Source organism: Myxine glutinosa, chromosome 8 (assembly GCF_964187855.1).
Source record: "Myxine glutinosa chromosome 8, kmMyxGlut1.1, whole genome shotgun sequence".
NCBI lineage: Eukaryota > Metazoa > Chordata > Myxini > Myxiniformes > Myxinidae > Myxine > Myxine glutinosa.
In genome coordinates this window covers 34,111,145-34,125,349 of record NC_136268.1, presented here as the reverse complement: position 1 = coordinate 34,125,349, position 14,205 = coordinate 34,111,145, and the positions used below count along the sequence as shown (strand labels likewise).

Genomic DNA, 14,205 nt, shown 5'->3' with positions numbered 1-14,205 from the left:
TTAGAATTACCCTTTAGAATTATTACCAGGTATAACCCATTAGAAATACACATTAGAAACCTTTGGAATTAAACACGATGGGTTAGAAAGGTTCTTCTTTACTTTTGACTGGTCGATGCAAGGGAGGACATGGCCAAATATGGAAGCGGTTTCCCCACCTAAAAATTATCTCACTCCTCTCTGAGCATGTGCAGTCGCGACTAATTCAGAGCCAAAGTACCGTACTGCCAAACTCTCGGTTTATGATCCAATTCGTGTTCAAAATATGACATTCATTTGAAGTTAAGTTCTTCCTCGACGTTTGTCGACAGACAAAGTGAACCAATTGCTCATCACCGCTTTGCGATTCGCGTGCGCGCGCGGGGTAAAAGTCACTTCAACCGAGGTATTTAACATGTTGAGCTGTAAATATGTCTGCTGGACTCACTTTCTTTTCGAGATGTTCCAAACACTTCCGTAACTCCCTCCTTAATGTCCATTATTTTTTCCTGAATCCTACACAGTGAAATTGTCGTCATGATGAATATTGTACATTGTGGTTTCTGTTGGCACCGACTAATTTGTGCCACCTGCCTGACACTGCACCGAACAACCTTTACTTATTGGGACACTCCATGCTGCAATTTTAAACGTCTGCTGTGGATTGTAAGTAGTTGTGATGTCATCACCACCCTGTGCAGAGGAAAAGAAGTGAAATGAAATGCTACGATCTTATTGTTTAAATCCATAACCCTTTTGAAATTGGAATGTTGTTTTTTCTGAAAGTTATTAAAAATATAATTACGAGTAGTTAGGTCTTGTGTGTTATACTGTGAGTTTGAGATGTCAGCCCATGAAGGTAGTAGATACAATTCTTGTCCACACCCTTCTCGGGAGAATTGGGGTAGAGCCACCAATCAGGTGTTTCCATCGATGATAATTTACTCTGGACAAGTCTCCACTCCATTGTGCTACCTTCAATCAAGGTAGATTGCGCACAGCTTTGGCAGAATTTGAATTTTGCAACGGATACGCGTCCACGCCTGAGCTTTCTCTGATTAGAAGATACCATGGGATCTTTAACTTCCACAAGGGAATGTGAGTAGATGGGAAAGCGGCTTAATGCCATCAACAATGGACTACCGGTACTTGTAAAGCACCAGGTGACCCAATCATCGGGCTCGGAATCAAATCTAGACTGTGTGGCTGGCAGGCAGGTATATTATATAGGCATATACATATATAGGGTGTCCCTTAAATACGTATGCATTTTTATTTATTTATTAAAACAAGCATACGCAACTTTACAGTTGAATATGGGAACATTTAGAGTATTGTTTTAAGTTTTCTTTTGGACTCAACATGTCCATCTTTACCTCGGCCACCGAAGGTGGATGGAGGTTATATTATGTTTTCACCCCTGTCTTTCTGTTTGTCTTTTTGTCTGTTTGTGAACAAGATATCTCAAAAAGCTGTGGATAGATTCGTACGAAATTTGGCAGAGATGTCGCGTATGTGACGAGGACATAATGATTAGATTTTGGTGAAGATCCGGATTCGGATCCGGATACTAGAATTTTTAAGTGATTGGTCGCCTTTGTGATAGGGCTAAAAACGATACATGGCAGCATATCTCAAAAAGTTATGGACGGATTTGGACGAAACTTGGTGGACAGATTGGGTGTGTGACAAGGACTAGTCGATTCGATTTTGGTGAAGATCTGAATATGGATTCGGATGAGATAATTATTTAATTATTAGTAATTCTTCACCATTGAGGGATCGGGCGAAAAGCGATATATAACATATTTTTTAAAAGTTGTGGACGAGTTATGACAAAATTTGGGGGATGAGTTGATTCGGTGACAAGAAGAAGCGATTAAATTTGGGTTCAATTCCGAATCCAGATCATCAGTAGGATACAAAACATAAACTGTTCTGCCTGGTGGAGGTATGCAATCTACCGGGTGCTGTTCTCGTCTCTTTCAATTACTTTTGGTATTCTTTTTTGTGTAATAACTTTATGAATTCCTCAATTCAACATTCCCCAACAAACAGATTGGCCCTAGTGGACCTTTTCCATAGCACCCAAGATCCCCAGACCAGACCCCTGTGATATTAAATTTTTTGTAGGGTTTCATCAAGGACAGTGCTCATGCCATGCACCCACAGTCCTTGGATGCGGAACTCGGAGATCGCATCACTCATGCTATTCAGGGCATATCCCATGCCACCTGTGCAAAGGTTATGGACACTTTTGTTCAATGTCTCCTGTTGTGTATTGAAAGCAATGGTGGACGTATTGAGTACTAAGGAAAACTCCAAACATTACTATAATTGTTCCATATTCAACTGGAAAGTCGTGTATGTTTGTTGTATTCAAAAATAACTAGAGAGTTCACAGAAAATCTTACCCACTCAGTCTTGAAAAACAAGGACATGGGCGGGGTCTGCGAGCGGCAAATTTGATTGGTCGGAGGACGTAAAATGCCGTAATATTTTGTCCAAGTACTGCTAAACGGAGGGGTTTTGCAAGTACCAAAGAGGCGATTTGTGTTCTCCAGTATTCAAGTGTATAATTCAATTGAAATACAATAAAGATTGCAAAGGTTGTAGAAAAAATTTTTTTGGAAGTTTACCGCCATCAGTGCAGCGTCTTTTACACCACCCTATTTAATCCGTTACATTAGTTCTTTGTGCCTGTTGTTTGTGGCCTTTTTGACGTCACTAAAAACATTCAGTTTCCTGCTTTGAATGATTTCATATTTTGTTCGACAGACAGAGTAAAAACAATTATCTCTCTCCTCTGCGTATACACGATCGGGACAAATTCCGAGCCAAGTACTCTTAAACTGCAGGTTCGTTTTTAGATTTGGGTTCAGAATATAGCATTCAATTTAAATAAGTTCCTCAATCATAAACTGATGTTTATAGACATACAGAAAATGGTGCCTATTTAATGGACACCCTGTGTATACAACACTGAAAAGCCTAATCCTCGTTCCATTTCGTTGTGCTTTGTACGACGCGCAGACACGCAGCAGTGCAAGTTTCACAAGTTGCTGGCCAACTCTTACCTCCTGCATGAGCCGTGTCTGCAAAAACGTATTGTCCGAGACTGACCACTTTAAGCTGGCGATCCTTCAAGCAGCTGAGGCTCGAGGTTGCGGATGTTGGCGCTGAAACACCTTCCATTTGCCCGGGCACACCTTGGTAGGTGCCGGTCTTTGAAAGGTTGTACTCGAGGATATGTGGGCCTCCATTAAATGAAACATTCGTGGGTACAGGCACAATTGGCTGTTGGAATGAGGGCTGGTAGGACGTTGGCATAAAAGAAGGTGGCGGTGGTGTTTGTGGTGGAGGTATGATGGGAGAAAAGAAGTTCGGAACAGCGCCAGGTGTGAGTGCTCCGGTCATCTTAGAACTGAGGTGTGTGCACAGTGATGAAGGGGTCACGTTGACACAGGCCATGGAAAGGCCTTTTTCCGATTGTGATGTCGCAGTAGATGAAGGAAAGTGAGAAACACCTGTAAAATAAATAAATAAATATCAACTTCAGCAACAACCATCGATCAAATAAATGGATGGAGAATGTAAAATTTTATAACCAGAAAAGCACAATCACTAGAAGTAATTACTGGGAATAAAATGTGTGTGAAGCTTTATTTTTCTGTACTTCTGTCCCCAGAAGCGGTGGTGGCCTTAGGGTCATGCAACCCATGATCAATTGCACGGGGGCCCAAGGCAACGAGGGCCCCACGCGACTGATTGTGGTTAATAATCTTTCGAGACCCGCCCCCCCCCCCCCCCCCCCCAGGGTGATGGTGCGGGGGAGTGGTTCTCGCTTTGCTGACAAACCACATCAACTTGTGGAATAGAATGCTCCAACTCCAGGAAAAAAACGTGTCACGTGGTGAATCGAAGGGGGTGGGGCAGGGGGATTCCCCTGTTGTATATCTACAGAAGACTATTACAAAATTAGGGGGTGAGGTTTAGTAGAGAAATCAGGTTAAGGTGAATAATAACCACGTTTAATGCTTATGAATGCAACAAGAATTACAATAAATGTGAAGAATGCCTCATGTCAACACAAATCGATGTTGTTGAGAAAAATCCACATTAAGATTCATTGTGCGATCAACAAAACACCCCTCATTAGTGAATGGACTAACCCACGTGCAGTGACTGTTGTATATATATACAAGACTATCACAAAATTAGGGGGTGAGGTTTAGTAGAGAAATCAGGTTATGGTGAATAATAACCACGTTTAATGCTTATGAATGCAACAAGAATTACAATAAATGTGGAGAACGCCTCATGTCAACACAAATCGATGTTGTTGAGAAAAATCCACATTAAGATTCATTGTGCGATCAACAAAACACCCCTCATTAGTGAATGGACTAACCCACGTGCAGTGACGGCAGAACGTTGCGTTTTTACTTTTCAATCAGAATTGTGATGGAGGAACTGAAGATGAAACGAAATGACTCCAACGGCGCTGAAAGTGAAAGTCAACTCAACAAAAGCTAAAATGATTGAAAATCACCCAAACATGAAGTAAACTACATTTTCATTGCACAACAAGCAAAATTGGTGATGGCTTAACGGTTAAAGTGGCTGACTTGAGATCTTAGTCCTGAGTTTGAACCCCTGTCGGGCCATTGAATTAACACTAGGTGGGTTGGCTCGGCCTGTCATCCTTCCGGGGTCGGCAAAATGAGCACCAGCCTACTAGTGCAGCAGGTATGTGAAATATTTTGACAGAATTGTGGGTTTGATGATAAAAGCATGGCATTTAGCACACAGTTAGGACATACCCTTAGGAATATCTTTGGATATAGGGACATCGCATATTTGTCCCATGGTAGCTGTGGCGGCCATTTTACAAAATGGCGGCCAAAATGTACTATTTTCGCCCATAAGTTGAATTATAACACACCTCTTGTTGATTCTCCCTCCCGATTGGCTAAAACACTGTCATGTGTGGTTCACTAGTATAGCCTATTGCATAGCCAGTGCAAATTTTACCACTATTGACCGGTCCATAGTGGTGCCGCGACACTATGGACCGGTCAATAGTGGTAGAATTTGCAATGGTTTTTACGAAGATCGTCTGAGTATTATGATACTTGTCGTTAATGTTTGACAGTTTACAGCGCCCTCAAGAGGTGGTGTGTTATAAAACTCATATGGACTGGCATAATTCGGTCACTAGTCACATCTATGCGCCCCTCGGGACTGTGAGTGACCACATGAGGGTCCTATTTCCCTCATGTGGACACTCAACGTCCCTCGGGGTGCATAGATATGACTAGTGACCGAATTATGCCAGTCCATATGTGTATACTATATCAACTATGGTTGGTGCAAAACACATTCTAGTGGATCTATGTATCATTTGTTATTGACATGTTATGCATAGGCCTCACATGGACTTGAACACAATTATGTATGGTGGCCTAACAGGGACGCAAATAACGTTTTTCTTCCTTGTCATGCTTATATCTGACAGATCTGTCTTGCTACATATGTACTAGAGCTGAGACATTGTGCATATCTTAATTCTGCTAATTCTGCTTTCAGGTCACGGTGGTGGTTGCATCTGGTGGCTGTACCCTAAACGTATTCTGACTGACTGACAATGGCCCAACGTTTTATGATGTTGGACCCCCAACAGCCCGGCTCATCTGGAACACATCTTCCATGTCTGACAGATTGGGACCAGTGTGTGCTATGTCAGAAAGACACCTCTGAGAAGCTATGCTGTCCAGCTGAATCAAAGCGTAGCACCGATGGTTCTGGGTTCCAGACTCTTGCAGACAATCTCCCCGTCTTCAGCAAGATCGGATGTCTGCCAAAGACTATAGATCTCTCTAAACTGGATGATGGTGAGGGCATTCAAGCAACATTCGAGCACCACAGAGCCAGGTGGCATGATTCATGTAGACTCGAATGCAACAAAACCCAACTGTTTCGAGCCGAGAAGAGGAAAACCTCCTGTGAGCACAGTGCAGATGTCCCAAGGAAGTACACCCGTCATAGTGTAGACCAACCACAACCTTCAGTTGACAAGTGTTTCTTTTGTGACGGACAGGCGGGTAAGGAGACTCTGCACGAGGCTTCCACCTTTGAGCTTGATGCCCGTGTCAGGAAATGTGCCCTGAAACTAGAGGACAAACCACTGTTGGCTAAACTAAGTGGAGGAGATCTTATAGCACAGGAGGCCAAGTACCATGTGAAGTGTCTAGCCTCCCTGTACAACAAAGCCAGAGGCACGAAGATGAATGAGGGTCCAGACCAAGACGATGTAAATCACGGCATAGCCCTTGCTGAACTGGTGTCCTACATTGAGGAAGCCCGTATGGACTCTGCTGTGGCACCAGTGTTCAAGCTGATAGACCTGGCAACCCTGTACAACACCAGACTGGAGCAGCTTGGAACAATCCTGACTGGGCGTGTTCACTCAACCGAACTCAAAAAACGAATTTTGAGGCATTTTCATGACTTAGAGGAGCACAAGCGAGGCCGAGACATTCTACTTGCTTTCAACCAGGATGTTGGAACAGCCCTGTGCAAGGCATGTGAGCAGGATGCCGACAGTGGTGGCATTCATCTGGCTAGAGCTGCCAACATAGTCCGAAGAGACATGCTGAAGATGACGACTGTCTTCAGTGGTTCATTTGACACCCACTGCCAGGAAGAGTCGGTGCCAAATTCACTCATCGCACTGGTTTCTATGATCTTGAATGGCCCCAATATCCATGAACAATCAAGCCACTCATCTATACCAGCTCCTACACTTACAATCTCCCAGCTCCTGATGTTCAACAGCTGTGCATGCCGTCGCAAGAGCACCGGTTCCGTACAATCTACCAAGCACAGTCACAACAGGGAGACACCTGTGCCTGTGTACCTGGGTGTGATGATGCACACGAAGACACGCAGACGAGACCTCGTTGATGAGCTGTACCGCCTTGGTGTGTCCATCGCCTACGACAGGGTGCTGAGCATTTCGTCTGAGTTGGGGAACAACATCTGTCGCTACTTCATGTTGGAGGGAGCAGTTTGCCCACCCAAACTGAAGGGTGGCTTGTTCACCACGGGAGCAGTCGACAACATAGACCACAACCCCAGCTTGACAAGTGCTCAGGACTCGTTCCATGGTAGAGGAATCTCTTTGTTCCAACACCCGAATAGTGACGTCCCTGGGGTTCAACGGATTGTGGACACAGACAACACTGCAACAACTGCGACAACAGTTGCCCACCTGCCAGAATCATACACCAGCGTGCCTCCCGTGCTCCTGAGTAAACGTGACCCACCTATACCAAAGTTGGCGGGTCCCAACAGAAGTGAATGCCACCTAATACCTCAAGCAGTGAAGACTGAGTACAGGTAAATACGCAATGATATTACTGCATATTCTGGACTGGCTGTATTTGATGTTCGGACAATGACAGTAGCCCTGTGTGTCTACACCAACTAACCACCACTGTTTTGTTTACTGTCTTGTTTCATTTGTCTCATTCAACAGGTGGCTGGATCAGATGGGGAAGATGGTGACTGCAGGCACACCGCTCACTGGAGACGAGACCGTGTCATGGGCTGCATACCACGCCAGCGAGCAATCAGCACCAGTGGATCCAAGCAGTGTGGCCATTACCTCATTGCTGCCCCTCTTCTATGATCAGGCCAACTCCGTGGCCATGATTCGCCACTCCATGGAAGTCATCAAGAGGGCAGTGGATATCCTGAATCCTGGTCAGGTCCCAGTCATCACCGCGGATCAACCACTGTACACGCTGGCCAAACAGATCCAATGGAGCTGGCCTCACGCACATGGAGAAGATTCCTTCATTATCCTGTTTGCCGGATTCCACATCGAAAAGGCATCATTCAACACTCTGGGCGACCTTCTGGATTGCAGTGGATGGACGGAAGCCCTGGTCCAGGCAGGAGTTGCTACACCTGGAACAGCCGACTCCTTCATCAAAGCCGCCCATGTGATGCGCACTCGATGGGCTCACCAGGTCACAGCTAGTGTTTTGTATCTCCTTCGACAGGAGGGTTACACCCAATACTGTGACGGGTTGGATGAGGGACAGGTTCCAATGTCAGTAGAAGACTGGTGTGCTAGCCGAGCTGATACAAGTCCCCAGTTCAAGTTCTGGTCGATTATCCTGCAGCTGGAACTGGAAATCATGATCTACGTGAGATCACTACGCGAGGGCGACTTCATGCTCTACATCGATGCCTTGACCAAGATTGTACCCTGGTTCTTTGCCCTGGGGCACACAAATTACGCAAGGTGGATTCCAGTTCACTTGCGTGACATGGTGGCACTCGAAGACAAGCATCCAGATGTGTTCGCAGAGTTCATGGCTGGGAACTTCTCAGTGAAGAAGACAACACATGCATTCTCTGCTTTGGCCATCGACCAGGCACATGAGCAGAATAACGCATCAGTGAAAGGCGATGGCGGAGCAGTCGGACTGACTGAGAATCCTGCAGCATTGCGGCGCTGGATGGTGTCCAGTCCTGAGATGGCAAGAGTGATTGCTGAGTTCCAAGCCACAGCAGAGACGAGAACAAAGAAGACTGATTCCAGGCACCATGAGCAGACAAAGCATACACAGCTGGCGTTTGCTCGAGATGTGAAGTCACTCTCCGGTGTCATGAGAGAGATGGGGAACCCCTTCTGTGATGACAGCAATGATCTCCTGGTACTAGACAGCAGGGACCTGGCAGACCCAGCAGTCATCAACACTGTGCGCCAGATCGAGAAGCTGGGGCAGGAGCAGTACCACACGTATGTCAATGAGCGGCTTGTGAACCAGACGAAGCCCATCACCGACCCAATCAGGAGAAGCGACCTTCCTCTCTTCAGCCGATCTCCAGTCAGAGAGAAATCAGGAACCCAGCTTCAGCTGTCGTCGCTCAAGAATGACTGCTCCCTATTCTCCCGGTTGTTCATTGCATCCCAGATGCGTGATGGAGATCTCGACGACTTCTTTGCTCATGAGAACCAGGCCTGTCCCCCTGCCCTGTCACAGATGGGCAAAATGAGACTGGGCAAAAAGTCTGACCTCATGGGATGCTTAGAAGATATGATCCCTCCACAAGACAATGTTGCCAGTCCTCACGTTGAAGTCATCATCCTTGATGGAGCAGCTATCACCAACATGCTGGCACCTGGTGGTGCGAAGACCTTCTCTGACTATGCAACACAGGCTTTCTTGCCGTACATCACATCTCAGCTACAGCATGCAATTAGAGTGGATGTCGTCTGGGATGAATACCTGCCAGACAGTTTGAAGGCCGACACTCGCACAAAGAGAGGTAGAGGCATCCGGAGACGAGTCGAGCCATCTAGTTCCATACCAGGAAACTGGCAGGCCTTCCTACGGATCGACGAGAACAAGGTGGAGCTGTTCTTCCTAGCGACGAGACTAGCTGCTCAAGAGACAGAGAAACAAGTCATCAGCACTCTCCACAAAGACGTGGTCTGTACGCATGCCAGAGACATCGCTGGTCTTGCTCCATGTACACATGAAGAAGCAGATACCAGGATGCTGCTCCACGTGGAAGATGCTGTGAAGCAGGGCTACACCAAGGTGTCAATCCGCACAGTTGACACGGATGTCGTAGTCCTTGCGGTGGCAGCAGCCGAACGCCTCAACATAGATGAGCTGTGGGTTGCCTTCGGTACCGGGAAGAGCTTTAGGTTCTTAGCAGCTCACGAGATGGCCCAGGCATTGGGGCCTGACAAGTGTCGAGGACTACCCTCATTTCATGCCTTCACTGGGTGTGATACCGTGTCAAGCTTTGGAGGCAGGAGCAAAAATACTGCATGGGAGACGTGGAAGGCCTGTGATGAGGTCACTGCGACCTTCTGTGCCTTGGGCGCTACACCAAACCCCTCAATCGTAGATGACAGCCTGGACACCTTGGAGCATTTCGTCGTTCTCCTGTATGATCGCACTAGCAGCCACGAGCATGTCAACGATGCACGTAAGCAGCTCTTCACCCAGAAGGGTCAAGCAATAGATGCTCTCCCGCCAACTCGAGAAGCCCTCAGACAGCACATCAGGAGAACTGCCTACCAAGCTGGCTACTGTTGGGGCCAGATGATGGTTGCTGCTGCAGAGCTCCCATCCCCTAGCGAATGGGGGTGGGTGAAGAGAGACGCTGGCTGGGACGTCTGCTGGACAACCCTCCCGGAGGCAACACAAGCATGCCGGCAACTTCTCAGATGCGGCTGCAAGAAGGGATGCAGAGGACAATGCAAGTGTAGGAAGGCTGTACTCCAGTGCACGGCACTATGCCACTGCGGCGGACAGTGTGCTCGGGAGTAGAACTTGCAGTATCATGGATGGCTTAGAGAACACAACCATAACCCCTTTGTATAGGTCAACTGGGGATTGCAGACCCCATCTACTACCATGCTTTAATACCCAATGAGAATATTTCGTTAGCTGATAAGATCCAACTACATAACGTACATGTGTAAATGGGTGGTTGGCATTAATGTACGTTTGATGCTCGGTTTGCTCACCTAGATCGCCTTTGTCCGCATGGCGGATTGTTATATTTTAATATGATGTAGACATGTACCCACTGACAATGTAAGTGTAAAAGATAAATGTAAGATAATATGTAAGGGTAAACGCACTTCCACAGTGGCAGTGCAGTTTAATGTTAAACCGATCATTTTCAGAGTGCAAAATACGGACAAAACTCATAAGAAAACCCAGATTTTGCGTAATTGTTGCCTAATAGGCCCAATAAATCGGTTATGTAAGGTGTATGACCTTTAATTGGCATCCCAGGTTATATTTTAAGTGATATTGCATCACTTGCATGCATCTCCAGTTGAAAAACGTGCACAACTCCTACAGATTATGTGTTATGTAATACCCGATCACGGCCATTTTGTAAAATGGCCGCCATTTTGGCCCCAGGAGGAATATGCAATGTCCCTATATCCAAAAATCTTCCTCGTGGTATGTACTAAATGTGAGCCAAATTCTATGCTTTTATCATCAAACCCACAATATTTGCACATATCTGCTGCACTATACTGGTACCAGGGGGGACTGCATCGGCGGTCCAGCCGCGCTTCGGGAAGATGATGCAGCCACGGGCTGCATACGAAACAACCACCACACAACGAAACAACCACCACACAACGAAACAACCACCACACAACGAAACAACCACCACACAACAAGCGGTATAGAAATTGCGTCGACGCCATCTTCCGAATCAAGGGCGGGGGCAAACAAAGTAGCTCCAACCTTTATATTATGACACAATTAGTCCCCTTGGCAAGTTTGGTTGAAATTGGATAATTAACTACCGTCGACTACAGATATACAGACACACAGACAGCAAGTTTATTGTGTATTTTAGTATAATGACAAGGCTGCCCACTGGGCCACCATTGTGGTTTTTTTATGGTGCCCCCAAATGATTAACACATCAAACACAAATGACTTTTAGCTCTTACATGAGCCTCGACTTGGTATACAAAAAATAAATAAATAAAACTGCCTCAACCGGGAGAGGAGGGAAAATAAAATAATACAGATGAAGTGGTCGAAGATAAGGACTTGTGGGCTGGGAGAGTCAAATAGCAGTGGGGCAGAGTTGGGAAAGAAAGCGGGTATCAGCCAATCCTGAACCTGTGTACAGTGGGGCAGAGTTGGGAAAGAAAGAGGGTATCAGCCAATCCTGAACCTGTGTACAGTGGGGCACAGTTGGGAAAGAAAGTGGGTATCAGCCAATCCTGAACCTGTGTACAGTGGGGCAGAGTTGGGAAAGAAAGCGGGTATCAGCCAATCCTGAACCTGTGTACAGTGGGGCAGAGTTGGGAAAGAAAGAGATCATCAGCCAATCCTGAACCTGTGTACAGTGGGACAGAGTTGGGAAAGAAAGAGGGTATCAGCCAATATTGAACCTGTGTACAGTGGGACAGAGTTGGGAAAGAAAGCGGGTATCAGCCAATATTGAACCTGTGTACAGTGGGACAGAGTTGGGAAAGAAAGAGGGTATCAGCCAATATTGAACCTGTGTACAGTGGAGCAGAGTTGGGAAAGAAAGAGGGTATCAGCCAATCCTGAACCTGTGTACAGTGGGGCAGAGTTGGGAAAGAAAGCAGGTATCAGCCAATATTGAACCTGTGTACAGTGGGACAGAGTTGGGAAAGAAAGCGGGTATCAGCCAATCCTGAACCTGTGTACAGTGGGGCAGAGTTGGGAAAGAAAGCGGGTATCAGCCGATCCTGAACCTGTATACAGTGGGGCAGAGTTGGGAAAGAAAGCGGGTATCAGCCAATCCTGAACCTGTGTACAGTGGGGCAGAGTTGGGAAAGAAAGCGGGTATCAGCCAATCCTGAACCTGTGTACAGTGGGGCAGAGTTGGGAAAGAAAGCGGGTATCAGCCAATCCTGAACCTCTGTACAGTGGGGCAGAGTTGGGAAAGAAAGCGGGTATCAGCCAATCCTGAACCTGTGTACAGTGGGACAGAGTTGGGAAAGAAAGCGGGTATCAGCCAATCCTGAACCTGTGTACAGTGGGGCAGAGTTGGGAAAGAAAGAGGGTATCAGCCAATCCTGAACCTGTGTACAGTGGGGCAGAGTTGGGAAAGAAAGAGGTTATCAGCCAATATTGAACCTGTGTACAGTGGGACAGAATTGGGAAAGAAAGAGGGTATCAGCCAATATTGAACCTGTGTACAGTGGGGCAGAGTTGGGAAAGAAAGAGGTTATCAGCCAATATTGAACCTGTGTACAGTGGGACAGAGTTGGGGAAAAAAGAGGGTATCAGCCAATACTGAACCTGTGTACAGTGGGACAGAGTTGGGAAAGAAAGAGGGTATCAGCCAATGCTGAACCTGTGTACAGTGGGACAGAGTTGGGATAGAAAGAGGGTATCAGCCAATCCTGAACCTGTGTACAGTGGACAGAGTTGGGATAGAAAGAGGGTATCAGCCAATGCTGAACCTGTGTACAGTGGGACAGAGTTGGGAAAGAAAGAGGGTATCAGCCAATGCTGAACCTGTGTACAGTGGGACAGAGTTGGGATAGAAAGAGGGTATCAGCCAATCCTGAACCTGTGTACAGTGGACAGAGTTGGGAAAGAAAGAGGGTATCAGCCAATACTGAACCTGTGTACAGTGGGGCAGAGTTGGGAAAGAAAGAGGGTATCAGCCAATACTGAACCTGTGTACAGTGGGACAGAGTTGGGAAAGAAAGAGGGTATCAGCCAATGCTGAACCTGTGTACAGTGGGACAGAGTTGGGATAGAAAGAGGGTATCAGCCAATCCTGAACCTGTGTACAGTGGACAGAGTTGGGATAGAAAGAGGGTATCAGCCAATGCTGAACCTGTCTACAGTGGGACAGAGTTGGGAAAGAAAGAGGGTATCAGCCAATACTGAACCTGTGTACAGTGGGACAGAGTTGGGAAAGAAAGAGGGTATCAGCCAATGCTGAACCTGTGTACAGTGGGACAGAGTTGGGATAGAAAGAGGGTATCAGCCAATCCTGAACCTGTGTACAGTGGGACAGAGTTGGGAAAGAAAGAGGGTATCACCCAATGCTGAACCTGTGTACAGTGGGACAGAGTTGGGAAAGAAAGAGGGTATCAGCCAATGCTGAACCTGTGTACAGTGGGACAGAGTTGGGATAGAAAGAGGGTATCAGCCAATCTTGAACCTGTGTACAGTGGGCAGAGTTGGGAAAGAAAGAGGGTATCAGCCAATATTGAACCTGTGTACAGTGGCGCAGAGTTGGGAAAGAAAGAGGGTATCAGCCAATCCTGAACCTGTGTACAGTGGCGCAGAGGTGGGAAAGAAAGAGGGTATCAGCCAATCCTGAACATGTGTACAGTGGGGCAGAGTTGGGAAAGAAAGAGGGTATCAGCCAATATTGAACCTGTGTACAGTGGCGCAGAGTTGGGAAAGAAAGAGGGCATCAGCCAATCCTGAACCTGTGTACAGTGGCGCAGAGTTGGGAAAGAAAGAGGGTATCAGCCAATCCTGAACCTGTGTACAGTGGGGCAGAGTTGGGAAAGAAAGAGGGTATCAGCCAATGCTGAACCTGGGTACAGTGGGACAGAGTTGGGATAGAAAGAGGGTATCAGCCAATACTGAACCTGTGTACAGTGGGCAGAGTTGGGAAAGAAAGAGGGTATCAGCCAATACTGAACCTGTGTACAGT

At 46.7% G+C, this 14,205-nt stretch overlaps 1 protein-coding gene across 1 annotated transcript in view; it reads right to left on the bottom strand.

Annotated features, from left to right (window-relative positions):
- LOC137433099 (kelch-like protein 29) overlaps positions 1 to 3,396 on the bottom strand; it is a 94,654-nt gene extending 91,258 nt beyond the window's left edge. Inside the window, exon 1 of the mRNA XM_068125555.2 lies at positions 3,057 to 3,396. Coding sequence (XP_067981656.2) covers positions 3,057 to 3,396 — 340 coding nt within the window. The remainder of the gene's footprint in view (positions 1 to 3,056) is intronic.
- Between the last annotated feature and the right edge of the window lie 10,809 nt (positions 3,397 to 14,205).